General features: G+C 37.0%; 1 protein-coding gene across 2 annotated transcripts in view; it reads left to right on the top strand.

The window, feature by feature from the left end:
• The window catches only part of LOC107086424 (protein kinase C beta type-like), a 56,975-nt gene extending 42,859 nt beyond the window's left edge, over positions 1-14,116 (top strand). The window contains exons 8-17 of one of the 2 annotated variants that reach the window (XM_015377355.1): positions 63-159; positions 240-380; positions 459-632; positions 739-830; positions 2,161-2,223; positions 2,332-2,470; positions 2,561-2,641; positions 3,042-3,149; positions 5,011-5,151; positions 13,905-14,116. In XM_015377355.1, coding sequence (XP_015232841.1) covers positions 63-159; positions 240-380; positions 459-632; positions 739-830; positions 2,161-2,223; positions 2,332-2,470; positions 2,561-2,641; positions 3,042-3,149; positions 5,011-5,151; positions 13,905-14,057 — 1,189 coding nt within the window. In that variant the 3' untranslated portion in view covers positions 14,058-14,116. Of the gene's footprint in view, positions 1-62; positions 160-239; positions 381-458; positions 633-738; positions 831-2,160; positions 2,224-2,331; positions 2,471-2,560; positions 2,642-3,041; positions 3,150-5,010; positions 5,152-5,572; positions 8,568-13,904 lie in introns of those variants that run through there. The other variant, XM_015377354.1, reaches the window with a different exon arrangement.
• Positions 14,117-14,550: the final 434 nt, after the last annotated feature.

Raw genomic sequence — 14,550 nt, 5'->3', positions numbered from 1 at the left:
TTATGTTGGATATAAGAATAACAAAGGCAGCCCTTAATACTGATGTGGATGTTGGACTTCAGGTTTAAGCTGCTGTCCCAGGAGGAAGGTGAATACTTCAGTGTTCCTGTCCAACCAGATGGAGAAGACTGCAATGATGCACTCCGACAAAAGTTTGATGTAAGATTTAGACAAGTAGAAAAGCTCAATTTGATTCTGCTGATTTGTTTTAATTGGGCTGTATTTCTGTTGTTCTAAAGAGGGCAAAAATAGGTCCAGGAAAACCCACGGACTCTTCCTCATCTTCGGTTTACAAGTACGACAGTAACGGCAATCAGGACCGCGTCAAGGTCACCGACTTTAACTTTATCATGGTTCTTGGGAAAGGCAGCTTTGGAAAGGTGAGTCCTCTCTTCAGATGTGTGTTTTGTTTTAATGGAAAACCAGAACCGAGTTTAATTTCCATGGATTCCCTTTAGGTGATGTTAGCGGAGAGGAAAGGTACAGATGAGTTGTATGCCATCAAAATCCTAAAGAAGGATGTGGTGATCCAAGATGACGATGTAGAGTGCACCATGGTGGAGAAAAGAGTTCTGGCTCTGTCTGGAAAGCCTCCGTTCCTCACTCAGCTGCACTCATGCTTCCAAACTATGGTAGGGTTTGTGCAAAAAGATCTTCTGGCCAGTCTTCATATGAAACTACTCTTTGTTTGTTTTTTCCTTTTAGTTAGATCACCTACCTTTACTTACTTCCCTGTAGGATCGGTTGTATTTTGTCATGGAATATATCAATGGAGGAGATCTGATGTACCAAATCCAACAGGTTGGCAAGTTCAAGGAGCCTCATGCTGTGTGAGTATTCATTGAACCACAGATACGTTTGAGTCTGCAAAACCACATTTTGTCTTACTTTCTACCTGATGTTAAAGAGAAGTTTTTGATGTCTGAAAGACACGGCTTGGTATATATTGAAACAGAGACTTAAGGATTCTGAGGAGGATTTTTCTGACAGTCTCAGCCTGGAAAAGATCAGACTCTGCAGACACAACTTCAACAGAGCCATACAACCATGCATACATACACACAATCAAACAGGGCAATTTAGAGATGCCATTTAACCTAACATTCCTGTTTTTGGACTGGGGGAGGAAGCCGGGGTACCCGGAGAGAATCCAGGCATGCAAAGGGAGAAAATGCAAACTCCATGCAGAAAGACACCGGGCCGGAATCGAACCTGGACCCTTCTTGCTGCAAGGCAACGGTGCCACAGTGGTGCAGTTTGTAGCACCATCACAATCTCATGACTATTCTTTGCATAAGTCTGGAATTTTAAACTGTACCTAGATCCAAGCACACCAGTCCAATCAGGGCTCATGTTAGACCAGTTTGTTGGCAGGGAACATTTTGGCTGAGATTGCTACAGATTGTTGAACAGCAGGAAATAAATTTAAAGAACCATATAAGGGAAGATAAAGTTTGAGCACAGATATTGGCTGGAGATGTGAAGAGAGATTAGCATGCTTCCATTCAGCCATCCAAACTTCCCCTTCTCTTCTCTTCCTAAGGAACCAAGCATCAGTCAATGAATCTATCAATTTATCCGATCTATCAATTTATACGGTCCATATCTTTCATCCATACATCCATCACACTATGTGGTCCTCTGCTAGCTTCAACAACAAAAAAGATAGAAAATTAGCTCTGGTGTTTTAACATGGGCAGCCTGGGTTTTATCAGGTTCTGATATACTAAACCAACTCTGACTTTGCCAGCAAATGGAACCACATGGAAGAGTTTGTTAATATGAGTACACCAAAAAAATCCTACATGTGTACAAAGAAAACTGGTGAAAAAAAGGAAGGGGGTGCAAACAATGCAAATGTTTTGTTCCTCTTTTATTTTTTAGTCATAGTATTTCCTCTTCTTTTTTTCTTGGACTTAAATTTCTAACACAAAGCAAACTATCGCCTCCTTTGAGCAAAGCCTTTCTCAAGATATTATAGGAGTCATCTACGTTACTCTTCCTGTGCCGAGATATACCTCAAAACATCTCACAGATGTTTTGAGGTATATATAGATACCTTATTTTTAAACCAAAAACCATGAAAATATCAGAGCATTATCTTCCAAGAGTTGCTGCATCTTTACTGTATGAAGTCTAACGTTGTGTTCTGTGTTTCAGGTTCTATGCAGCAGAAATTGCAATTGGTCTCTTCTTCCTTCACTCCAAAGGCATTGTGTATCGGTGAGTCTGTTATTCACTCCTCTCCACTTATTTTGAGCCTTATATATTTTTTTCTAAATATACAGGTGTAAGTAATAACTGGGAGTGGGTATTTGTGATTCTCTGCAGGGATCTGAAGCTGGACAATGTGATGCTGGACTCAGAAGGCCACATAAAGATCGCCGACTTTGGCATGTGCAAAGAGAACATGTTTGACGGCATAACAACGAAGACTTTTTGTGGGACACCAGACTACATTGCCCCAGAGGTGAGTTAATGTTTTCTTCTGAAGTTTAAACGGATGCTTTTGATTGTTTTTTTCCCCAAGTTTTGATAGTCATGTTTCTCCTTTTTGCAGATCATAGCCTATCAGCCTTATGGGAAGTCTGTTGATTGGTGGGCTTTTGGAGTACTGCTTTATGAAATGCTTGCTGGACAGGTTTGTGAAACTCTTGTTTTTCAGTGACTGTAGGATACTATGGACATGCACTGGCAAAACTATAAGTTTATGTGTCATCATCGTACCTTTAGTGCTAAAGTATCCCATAATCTCTCTTTGGGAAATGTTAGATTTCGAACAGAACTGTCAATAGAATGAAGCCCAGAAGAACACCACATGTGATTGCTCCTCAAAAGATCTAAAGGACTATAGTAGTGAAGAAGCCTACTCGTATTTCCATCAATAATGATCAGCTGTGTCCAACACCTTATTGTGGTCTAGTGATAGACATTTTAGATGCTGCATTGTTTATAGAAGCGGCTAAAAAACGTTCAAAATTTTGTTCTGAGCTATGATATTGGAAATAAGAACTGAAAATTGTGCTTTTGTTCCTCTGCAGCCTCCGTTTGATGGCGAGGATGAAGACGAGCTGTTCCAGTCAATCATGGAGCACCATGTATCTTACCCTAAATCCATGTCGAAAGAAGCTGTTGCTATCTGCAAGGGGGTGAGGACACACTTCAGTTCACATATATTGCTGTTGTTGTGACATTATTTTATTGAATATTTAATCAAATAACTTCAGGACGTTTGTGTTGTTCTGTGAACACACACCCATCTGGCTTTGTGTTAGGAAAACAGATGAAATAGGGCTTAAGTCTCTGCTCATGGTGGAAAGAATAACTTACACATATAGGAATGTATGAACAAAAATATTTCTACTACAGGTATAGCAGATTTTAGTTGAAAACACTTAGTGAAACTAATTACATTCTTTATAAACATAGAAGATAAAGGCAAATAGAAATGGTTGAAAACCATAATCTATAAAATGATGCAAGGGTTTTACAGTTCAACATGGATTTTATGTTTGATAACCAAAGTTTATCATAAAGAGTTTGTACAGAACTGAGTGTTCCTGAGATAATAACAGTGGGTAGGAACCCTGATGGCTAGGATTTACTTATTAAGACAATGGACCTCATGCCAACAGACACAAGGAGGGTGGTTTTAAAGTGCTCTTCTTACATATTTTAGGAATCAAATGTAATGAAGTTCTTATAACCTTATTTTAAAAAGACCAAAACCTATCAGGATCTGCTCCGACTTGGCTGTGGTTACTATCAGTTTCTGCTGGGTTGCTGTTAGAAAACAGCAAAACAAATGAAATAATCAGAAATCATAAAAAAGAATAATAATAATTGTTTAGTAGCAGACACCTTCACTGTCTTTGGACAGACTCAATACCTCTGTTGATTTCAGTTTTAAGAAAGGAGGAAGAGTTTCTAGATGCTACTGGCTGCCAATGGCTTGAAAGCCTGGCAGCAGGCTAGTTTTGTCCTTAGTGAGGCCTGATGAATTGTCTAACAAATAGCTCTTATAAAATTAGAGTGAGAAAATGTGCAGTTAGTCTGTTTTGCAGCTGTCTGGTTCTGGACAGTATGCTGCAGGGCTTACTTCACCTTCAACAGATTTTGGACAATGTGTTCCCTCATCCTGCAGAGACAGCCATTCAGGTGATTCCCCCCAATCTGGCTGTGCAATGGATACAGGGCAAAAGAGAAAGATAGACTTGACAGGGCGGGTTCACGTGGCTGCAGCTTGGAGATTAAAGCAAGCCTGCATCCTCTTCCACCAATGTTTAAAATAAATCATGGCTATTGCAATAAATTGTGCAAAAGTCTTTAATCACTAATTATCTTATTAGAACTGTCACAACCGACAATAAATCTATTCATGATGTCTATTATGTTTGTGTTAAATGACTTAACCCGGACAAGTATGATGCATTTATTGTAAACCAGTTGTAATTAAAAGTGGCAATGCATCAAACCTGTAGCTTTCAGAAAATTCAACCTATGCAGTTTCCTGAGCTGGAAAAACAGCAACCAGTGGGCTTCTCAGTCTTCACTGCCACTGGAAAGTTTAATGGCCTAAAACAATACAAAAAACTTCTCTTTTGGTGAAGTCGATAATCAGGCATTTCAAAAAATGTTTGAAACTTTTACATCAAATACGACATAACAGGAAAACAAACCCGTCAGAAAGCACCACAGCTGCACAAAAAACAACTTAAGACAATCTAAGATTTTTTTGGTTGTGTGTGACTTCTATTTCCATTTTATGTATTTTGGTTTTCTTTTTGTTTTTTTCTAACAAATTAATTCTTAGTTTAAAAAAAAAAAACTGACTTGAAGTTGTCCTCCAGTTCCAGCCTTCTTTAGAAATTAAAGTTTATTAATCTTTAATAAGGAATACTGACATAATTTTTGCATAATTTTGCAGATGATCTTATCATTTATCCCACTTATTTTTGGGATAATTTATCATGCAGAAAAACCTCTTTATTTGTAAATGTATGTTTTTAGCTGATGACCAAACACCCTGCGAAGCGCCTGGGCTGTGGTCCAGAAGGAGAAAGGGACATCAAGGAGCATGCCTTCTTCCGCTATATCGACTGGGAAAAACTGGAGAATAAGGAGGTCCAGCCCCCTTTCAAACCAAAAGCTGTAAGTATATTGCACACTTACAAACGGCGCACTTATAATGGTTTTCAGTCCCTACTTTTTGCATTAGAAATTTTCCCTAATAACAAAGGAGGTTGCATACTTAATCCCACCTGTGAGGTAAGTTATAGGTCTGGTTAAATCCTCCATTACCAGAGCACAACCATCCTTTACCATTGGTCACTACTCTGACAAATGGAAAACTAAGATTTGTTAGTGTAGTCACCAATGAAGAACCTGTATGCTCACTGCTTTCATATAGACCAATGGAATTCCACAGTTTTGGCTGTTGGTGATTTGATTGGTTGATGCCATGTTTTAGTTTTTCTCTTTTTTCTCTTTTTGTTGTTGTTGTCTCTGTTTTCTTCACCTCACCCTTCATCAAACTCAATCCATCCCTCTATCTCTCTCCTCTCCACGGCAGTGTGGGCGTGATGCAGAGAACTTTGATCGCTTTTTCACACGCAACCCCCCAGAGCTGACTCCCGCAGATCAGGAGCTAATATCCAACCTGGACCAGGAAGATTTCCATGGATTCTCATTTATTAACCCCGAGTACAACCACCCAACTCAATGATCATGTAACATATCTCCTGGCTTTATTAGAAACCGCCCACACTTCACAAGCAAACTTAAGAAGAAACAAACAAACAAAAATGAATTCTTATGATGTCATATCAGCAAACTTTAATTCATGAAGACCTGATGTAACATATTTACATTTTTTTTATAACTCAGGTCTGAAAGGTTTAAAGATATTTGAGCATTTGGGGAACATGTTTATTATTAAGTTTATTTTTGTTTTGTTTGTGAAGAGAATACCATACTGGTTTGTTAGAGATGGAGATGAAGGTGCTTTAGCTTAGCTTAGCATCTAGCCATAACTACAGAAGCATCTGAAAGTTAATAGCTTGCCTCTTCTATAGCCTACGTTCTACGCTTCCTATTTGTCAGTGATTATTTAATATTATAAATGGTAATAATCCAATACAGTTAAATTAAGTGTTTCATTTCATTAACAATGAAAATAAAACAAACCAGCACTATAAACGGGGGAGAAAAACAACATTATGCAAAAAACTGGTTCATCAGTGATGCAGCCGTTAGCTTAATGATCCAGAGACATCTGGAAACCACTAACATGCCTAATTTTACAGCCTATAAAACCCATCTTATTCACAGCATCCATTTCATATCAACAATAGAAAACAGCATTGTTACCTTTTGCCTTACAAGTGTCTTACATTTAGCTTACTTGAGTAAAGCATTAAATTCAGTATAAGCTTAGTTCACTGTAGCATGAAAGTCAGAAATGTTTGGGGAACCAGAAACAACTATTATTAGGACATAATTGCAGCACATCATGCACAAAGGTTTACATTGTTGGGTTTCACTTTTGTGGCCCATAAATGTCATATTCATGGTTAAAAACAAAAATTCTTTGCTTGAATTAGCATTAAGAGTTGCTGTTTAAAAAAAGGTATATTATTTAAACATTTTAATGAAACACTTTGTCTAAAACAAATACATAGCTAGTCTGTATATATATTCGTGAAACTAATTGTTTTCCAATTTCGCTTCGATTGATGGTGAACTATTTGGTAAATGCAGGTTTTTAACCTACTTTCAAAGCCAAAGGGGTCATTTGTGTCCTGAAAACTTTATTATTAAGGAAAAGTTGAGGCGATTTAATGGATGTTTATCAGACAAGTTACTCTAACATACTAGCGTCATTTAGGGTTTTATGCATAGTTTGTACTTTATTATTAAACACCTGTTTACATCCATGCAAAGCTGCCAGCGACTCTGTGCAGCTATGGTTAAACACTTTTGAAGTATCGGCTAGTTGTGGAAACATGGAAAAGCAGTGTGATAATCTATTTTCCCCCAATACTGATATTTTTCTTTTTAAGCTTTCAGAAAATGTACAGCAGCTGAACGCTACTCAATAGTTCCATCTGTCTGAGAACACAGTAGATCCAGAGGCAGCTGAAAGTCCATTTACCTGCAGCTTCTTATCTGCATTCTAACCTAAGCTTATCACCTTCAGTCTCCAGCTCTTTATCCAACAAGACCTTAACTTTTAGAAAGAAGGCAAAAAAATGCAACCTGCAAATGACAATTAGTTTAATATTATTCAGATAGAAATACAGACATATGCACAACTGAAAGCAACAAACCCAAATGATCATATATCCATGATTCAAGATACCAGGCCAGTATGTTTTCCAGTAGCAACTCTGTTCTGGGACCAGTGTAGTTAAGTTGCATCTGCTGCTCTTGTGTCAGCCCTTCTAGCTGTATTTCATCAGTATGGAAATGTTTCTTGCATTTGAATGCCTCACATCAAGCAGACTGCTGGATGCCAGAGTCCGACCTGAATGTGCTATGTCTCTGTATCACCCTCCCTGTAAACTGCCTATTGATTAGGACGACCCCTCTTCGATGTTGATGAGTGTACTATGATCACATGCTGGTAATTCATACAGTGTAAGTGAAAACTGACGATTGCTTTGCTATTATTGTTTGAATACTAGTTTCCTAATGTTGGCTTTACTTTTTGTAGGATCAAATACTATTACACTTTCTGTTGGATGTTGTGGTGAACTTGCCTGCATTATTTTTGCTGGTTTATGATCCTTGTGCACAAAAGCAGCAAGAGTTACAGATTTTTGTTTTTGCTTTCACTGTTTTCACTGGAAGGTTATTACTTTTTTCCCTGGAAACAAGTTTATCCCTATCACACTGTGTTTTTATTCACTGAGGGCATATCTTTTCTTGTAAAGTTTTTTTTTCCAGAATTGATCACATGACGTAGATATTTAGACTTTTGCAAAGTTGTTAGTTTGTTATCCTTCAGAAACAAGATTTTCCAGAAGTGCCAAAATAAGGTTCAGAATCAAGAGGATGTAGAGAAAAAAAACTGCTCCCAACAGCTGTGATAAAGAGCAGCCATCTAGTGCCATTTTGCAATACAGGTATGATCATCATGATATGCATTAGAGCCTTTCCTAACTGTTTACCAACATTATAATGTCCCTTGAAAGTTTTCATATATAAGATAAATCGTCTGAGTTGTATTATACTTTTGTAACTGTGTAACGATACGACGTAGTAACAATGTGTCAAATCTTGTTCTTTGAGCTTGTATCTCACAACAAGTGCAGGAAGGAAACATCAGAGAAACCTGCTTTTTAAAGATCACGATTCTCGCAGATGAGAACCATAAGCACTAATCGTGATAATGGTAACTGTGAAAAATGTTGAGATACAACAGAGAAATATATATATAGATATATAGAGAGAGATATATGAACTATTTGAATAAGTTTTGTTGGATGAGAGATGCTATTGTGGATTGTGTAATTGCCCCGTATGACTGGAAACTGATAATATACTCACTGGTGCCTGCCAGACTACTCCTGCTGTGTCTGCCTTCTTACTGTTGCAACATGTTTGATCATTTGTTCAACGCTTTGTTTTGGTGTCTTGGATTTTTTTCTTGGAGCGATACATCAAGTCGATAGTTTACAATGTCAGGTCCGGAATGCAGAACGCTGGTACCCTCGAGATGAGGTCAAATTTAGAAGATCATTGAACGAGCAGCTTTATAACCATATTTGTTACGGAAGATAAAGAATTAGAAAGTTATAACTGCAACTTATAATTATTTGTTATTGGACAATCATTCTAAGTCATTGCAACTGTTTCAAGTAGACTTTTCCAACAAAAAAAAAGAAGGAATTGAATTTGTCTTAGGCCAGCGATTTTTCTATTTTTCCTAATATATGCCTTTTGGTGATCAGTCTTAACTTATGCAAAGCCTGTTTTATGTTTTTTTTTTCCTTTTAAAATGTTTCCACATTTTAAGAGAAGGGCAGCAGAGTCGACATTCTCATGAATTCCCACAAATGTATTTCCCTTATAAGTGTGGCAACAATAAAGAGGGAGTAAACAGACTATACAACAGTTTAAGATTTATTGCCAAGAAGCAATGTTAAATTAAAAGTTCTATGTCATACTTTTTGTTAACCTGCCAAAGTCAACTATAGGACCATATATGATGAGATATTGCCTTTGGTACGACAGAGTATTAATTTGTTCTGAAAATTCTGATTATACTCCTGGTGATATTTTACCATAACCTGACTCCGCCAGATGGATTTGCTCCGCATATCCATCTGGAAACCTTCCGTTGAAGTAATTTTGGGAAGGGGCGAAAATACTGGTTAGCTGGTAGGCCTATGTTGGTGATAGATGGGCCAAATAAACCAATCAGATCAACGAAACCTATGACGTACTAACAGAGCGACGACGAAAACACAACCACAAGCCAGGCTACTCTTGCCAAAACCAGTCGGTAGAAGAGCAAAAACATCTTTTCCTCTGAGAAAAGCCTCCAGAGCAGTGTTTTGCTCTTCTTTCAGTGAAGAAATACTCTGTAATTCCGATAAAACTTGCTCGATAGCCACGCTAACGCTAGTTTCATCGGCTGAAGCCGCCATGTTCTTTAGACTGAACTGTCGAGCTTCTCATTGCGTCACACCTCAACCGCCTCAAAGCCAACGCTGATTGGATGTTCGTTTGGTGAACGGCTCCAAATTTTCTTTAACGGAGAGTCTCCAGACTGATCTGGGAGTGAAACCTTGAAAGCTCGCGAGATCAGGATGGTCTCACGAGTCTAATTTTCCCAACCCTAGAAAAAAAAAAACTGGACTTGCCTGTGATCCCGCCCCTTTTATGATCTCACCCTAAAGTTGCCTCAGTATGGTAACACGCCACTTCTGGTAATTAGGCTCTTCTTTGGAAAGGATAAATAAAGTCTAAAACCACATTTTAATGACTAGACATTAGCTAAAAGAAGAACAGTCGCTGTCACTGTGCAGATTAACTGCTAATAGAGCTCCTTCGTTTCAACTAGTGCTCTGCCTCACATCACCCATCATTGATCACAGAAAGTAGGTATTTTGTCTACATGTCAGGTGCAGCACGGTGAAGGTAGGTGTCTTCAGTTCCTTATTAAAATGTTAAGTTGTGTGCAGATTTTTAGGCTTGTAATATGAGGGGAAAAAACAGTTGAGGATCTGTTGAAAAAGACTTATACACCCAAATGTCAATTGTAAAATTGCCACTGAGAAATGGCTACGTTACCATCACCCTTCAAAACTACCCTAGAATCAAAAATAAAAACTTATTTCTTTCTGTATATTTTGTTTAACATTTTAACAGCTTTAACAAATTTTATTAAGAAGGTCCCACAAAAAAATGCCTCTCATTAAATGTGAGTACAAAAAACCAAAAAGATGCCTTTAGAATAGGACATTTGTGCTGTATTGTGACTTTTTTTTTTATAGATCTTAGATATCACCACAGCTACATTTATTCAGCATCAGCTAAAGATACAGCTCAATCGATCAGAAGATAATGAAAAATAACTTTTTTAACAATATTTTAGAAAGTGAAATCAGTAAATGCATTCATTGGTGGATAATCCAGGCACAGAAAGTAGAAAGTCTGTACATTTACTTTTAACCATTTGCTTTTAAAGCTCCACCATACAGATTGAGATCTAATCACCTGGTTAAGTGAACAAGATGATGGTAAATTCTGCAGTTTTCTGGGCTTGGATTATTCACATATTGACTACATATAAAGAAATATTGCCAGCCTTTATTTCTTGCGATTGTGATTATTGTGGCTTAAATACAATGGTAAGTAGAAATTGAGTGTTTCAAAAACTTTTAATATACCCTATCTGTAGAAAGGTGAGTATATGAAGATAAAAACTGGTCTGAGCTATTATTAATATAATTGGCCTGATATGTAATGGATTTCAGACCAACTGTCATGTTGGAAACCTTCCTCTTGACAGCGGATTCTCTACAGGGTTCAAGCCAGGCGAGTTTGATAGCTAACCAAACTCACCATTTACAGTCTCTAGTTGCTGTTGATTTGCTTTTCATGGGGTCAACAGTAAGGAGGAAAGGAGCTTGTATGTCATTACATAATGGAAATCTAGATGCAAGTCAAACTTGGACTAAAGCCTTTTGTAAAAAACTATGTCTTAGACTAATGGATTGAATGCATTTAACAAACGAGAGCATATAAAGGTGTGTGCATTTGCATGAGTTACACACAGCACACTGATTATTTTTGTCCTTTTCCATGAAGTGGTCTGTACGTATGCCACTTCTACCCTAAAGTATTGTGGGATTCCTCATAGCTCCTTAGAGCCAGTGAGGGACACACCAGGCTCCTATGATAAAGAAACCATATCGGCAGAAAAGCAGTTTCCTTTTCCTACCTCCTTCCTTCCTACTAGCTCTGTTCAGACAGTATTTATCATGCCTGAAGCATGTCTTCTTTGGTAGAGTGTCCATGTAGACTCTACCAAATTCCTGAATTAATTTAGCTTCAAACTAAATCCAATCCAAATCTTTCCAAAATAGTCAAGTTTGATAAGCCATAATCATCAAAACAAATAAAAGCTTTTAATAGTTCAATAATGTGTAGAGTACTTGTATACCTTTTTCCCTCTTTACGAAATGAACAATGAAAAATTCTGAACTTTTTCACAATATTCAATTATTTCTAAACAGTCCTTGTTAACCCTGTATAAAAAATGTATGTTGAACAATAGGCTGAAAAAGTTTTGAGCTTGCCATCATTTCAGCTGGAACCCCTGTGATGAGTCATAAGGAGGTAGGAAATCAAACGTATATAATCCGTGTGTCGTCTTGCCGAGGGGCTCGCTGCTCCTCCTTCTCTGTCTGAAACCCTTTCCAGCTGTCGTTGGTTTGGTATCGATCCTCGTCCCTGTACTGGAACATTTCCTCTTTTTGGCTTTTGACGTTTGTGTCATTCTCTCTGCATCTGTGCTGGTGATGTGATTTGGGTGGCTTTTCCATCTTTGTATTTTTGAGGTTGTTGGCATTGCCTTTGTGTGTGTGTTTTTTTTTAAATTGAAGGTAACCTTTTCTTTGTGCTTTTTATAGCCCGTTTCCCATAGTATAGTCTTTTGCCAAGCCCATCTTGCAATAACTTACAGGTTAACAGAAGTGGGTTGAAAACCACTGACCTCATATCTTAAAACTGAAGCCTATACCTGATCCAAAGTAATTAGCACTTTGCTTTAAAACAAAAAGCAAACTGATTGGATATGAATGAACTCAACAGTTGCAGCTGAAGATTTGATCAGCTTCTTAGGGAATATTTTACTGTTAAATTAGCAGGGCGTGTAAACATTGTTGACTTTTCTCGTTCATAAATGTAGAAATTTTCTGTCAGTACATATCAGCTGGGGAGCCCAATCTTGACAGATGATGCCCCAGTGTTCATTCTCTACTTCCTGGAGCTTTTTTATCACTTTCCTGAAATACTTAGTGGGATTAGGTTCTCAGGAGTTTTGTCCCCTTATTACTAAAATTTGGTAAGGAGACATTTTCTCATGTTCTGAAACGCACTGGGAAAAAATCTAGATCTAGATAAATACTTTTTTCTTAAAATAAGTGCATTTGTTCTTGAATTGAGGAGGTAAGTGAGACACTTTGCCAATGGACCAAGAAAACATTTACATTCCAAAAAAGAAAAAAAAAACTATTGCATTGTCTTATTTCAATCAATATTGTCTAATTATCTTATTTTAAGAGTAAAAATACTCATTCCATTGGCAAATCATCTTATTTACCTACTCAAGTTAAGCGTAAATACACTTAATTTTAGAATTTTGACTTATTTCTAAATTGTTTTTTGCAGTGAAGGCTATTGATATAGTTACTGATCTGTTACTTTTATTTTTATTTTTTTTTTACCATAAAGTTAAAAAAAAAAAGTGTTATTAAAAAAGAAAGTTAAAAGCTCTTTAAAGCAATATCTTTGAGAAACACATTTGCATTACTGTTAAACTTTTAGCCATGACTGCACTTATTGCATAATGTGGAAATAAAAAATGTTTTAATGCAATTTGGGCTAACTTGTAATAGAAAACAAACTTTTTTTTTTTTTTTTACTTCTGAAATCCTTTAATAATTAATAAAATATCCACTATTTGCTTTTTAAGAAGGCTAAATTAAATTGGATGAAGTTATTGTTAATTTGTTTTTATTAAACAATCTTAAAATTGGAAATTTTGCCAGCCCTTATGACTGAATTTTAAACAATAATAAGTTTAGTCTGTAATTAAATGTCAAATACTAATCAAATTGGAGAAAGTGTGAAGTACTAGAAATGAAATTCTACTCTACTCTACTGGTATCTCATCTCAAATAAGCTTTAACTAAGATGTTTAATCCCAATTCAGGACACATTGTGGGAATAAGATCTCCTGATTGTGCAACACATTTTTAGCTATTGTCTTTCAATCACATCATCTTTCATTGAAAGCTTTTAACAATCTTGCCCTCACATTTTGCAAACTTTTTGCAACTCATCTGAGTGACATAATATGGTTGCCTATAATCGGACCAAATAGTTCACCCAGTCACGCATATTTGTTGTCATTTAAAGGATTTATACGTGATAGGTTGTACATCTTTGTTCCTGCATAAATGTTCACGTCTGTTCCTGCTCTGTATTTAATTTGTGGTAAAATTATGTCTCCTTCCTTCCTTTTATCTATGTGCTTTTTTTTAGCTGTCAGCAGAGCCTCTTGTTAGACCTCTTTCCGCTTTTTCTGAATCTTAAATTTTCTGATGTCTTTTCTCAATCTACCATTCCACAGTTGCATGTCTCTAACCTGTTTCAATTCTTTGTGCCAGAAATCTCGCAAAGATGTCGGCAACTTTGACAAGGAGTTCACCAAGATGGCGGTGGAGCTGACACCAACGGACAAGCTCTTCATCATGAATCTGGACCAGAACGAGTTCCAGGGATTCTCCTACACCAACCCTGAGTTTGTCATACAAGTCTGAGGACATCCCTGCGGATAGACGAGGCTCAGAACTAAACAACAAAAAAATCAGCCCAACTACAGTACTGTGTAAAAGTTTTAAACAGCCCCTGATACTTACAATAAACAGCTAAACTGCCTTATTATCTTATAAAGTCCCCCCCGCACACACACATACACACTTTTTAAAGGGCTTTTAAGGCTTTTCTTTGGACTTCAGCATCTGTTTTTTTTCGTCACTTATATTAAGTTCATGATGGCATCTTTTGACATGTTTACGCAATGAATGAAATGTTAAATACCTCTACTGAGAATCATTAGCACTTGTGTGTTAAAGAAAGCAAACTTGCAGTTTGGGCTGGAAAAGATATTTGCACCTAATTCTCCTGCAGGTGCATGTGTTGATGGTACACATTTTCATTCAAGATGGATGAAAGCTGCTTTTTACAAAGGCTGCATTTGTAGTTGACTAATTCACTAAAGCCCTTCGATTATTATGTTTTTAAAAATTTGTA

The sequence above is a fragment of the Cyprinodon variegatus genome, unplaced genomic scaffold (genome assembly GCF_000732505.1).
Source record: "Cyprinodon variegatus isolate N-32 unplaced genomic scaffold, C_variegatus-1.0 Scaffold152, whole genome shotgun sequence".
NCBI classification, from domain to species: Eukaryota; Metazoa; Chordata; class Actinopteri; order Cyprinodontiformes; family Cyprinodontidae; genus Cyprinodon; species Cyprinodon variegatus.
Note: the sequence above shows the minus strand (reverse complement) of the source record. Positions and strands in the feature narration are given on the sequence as shown.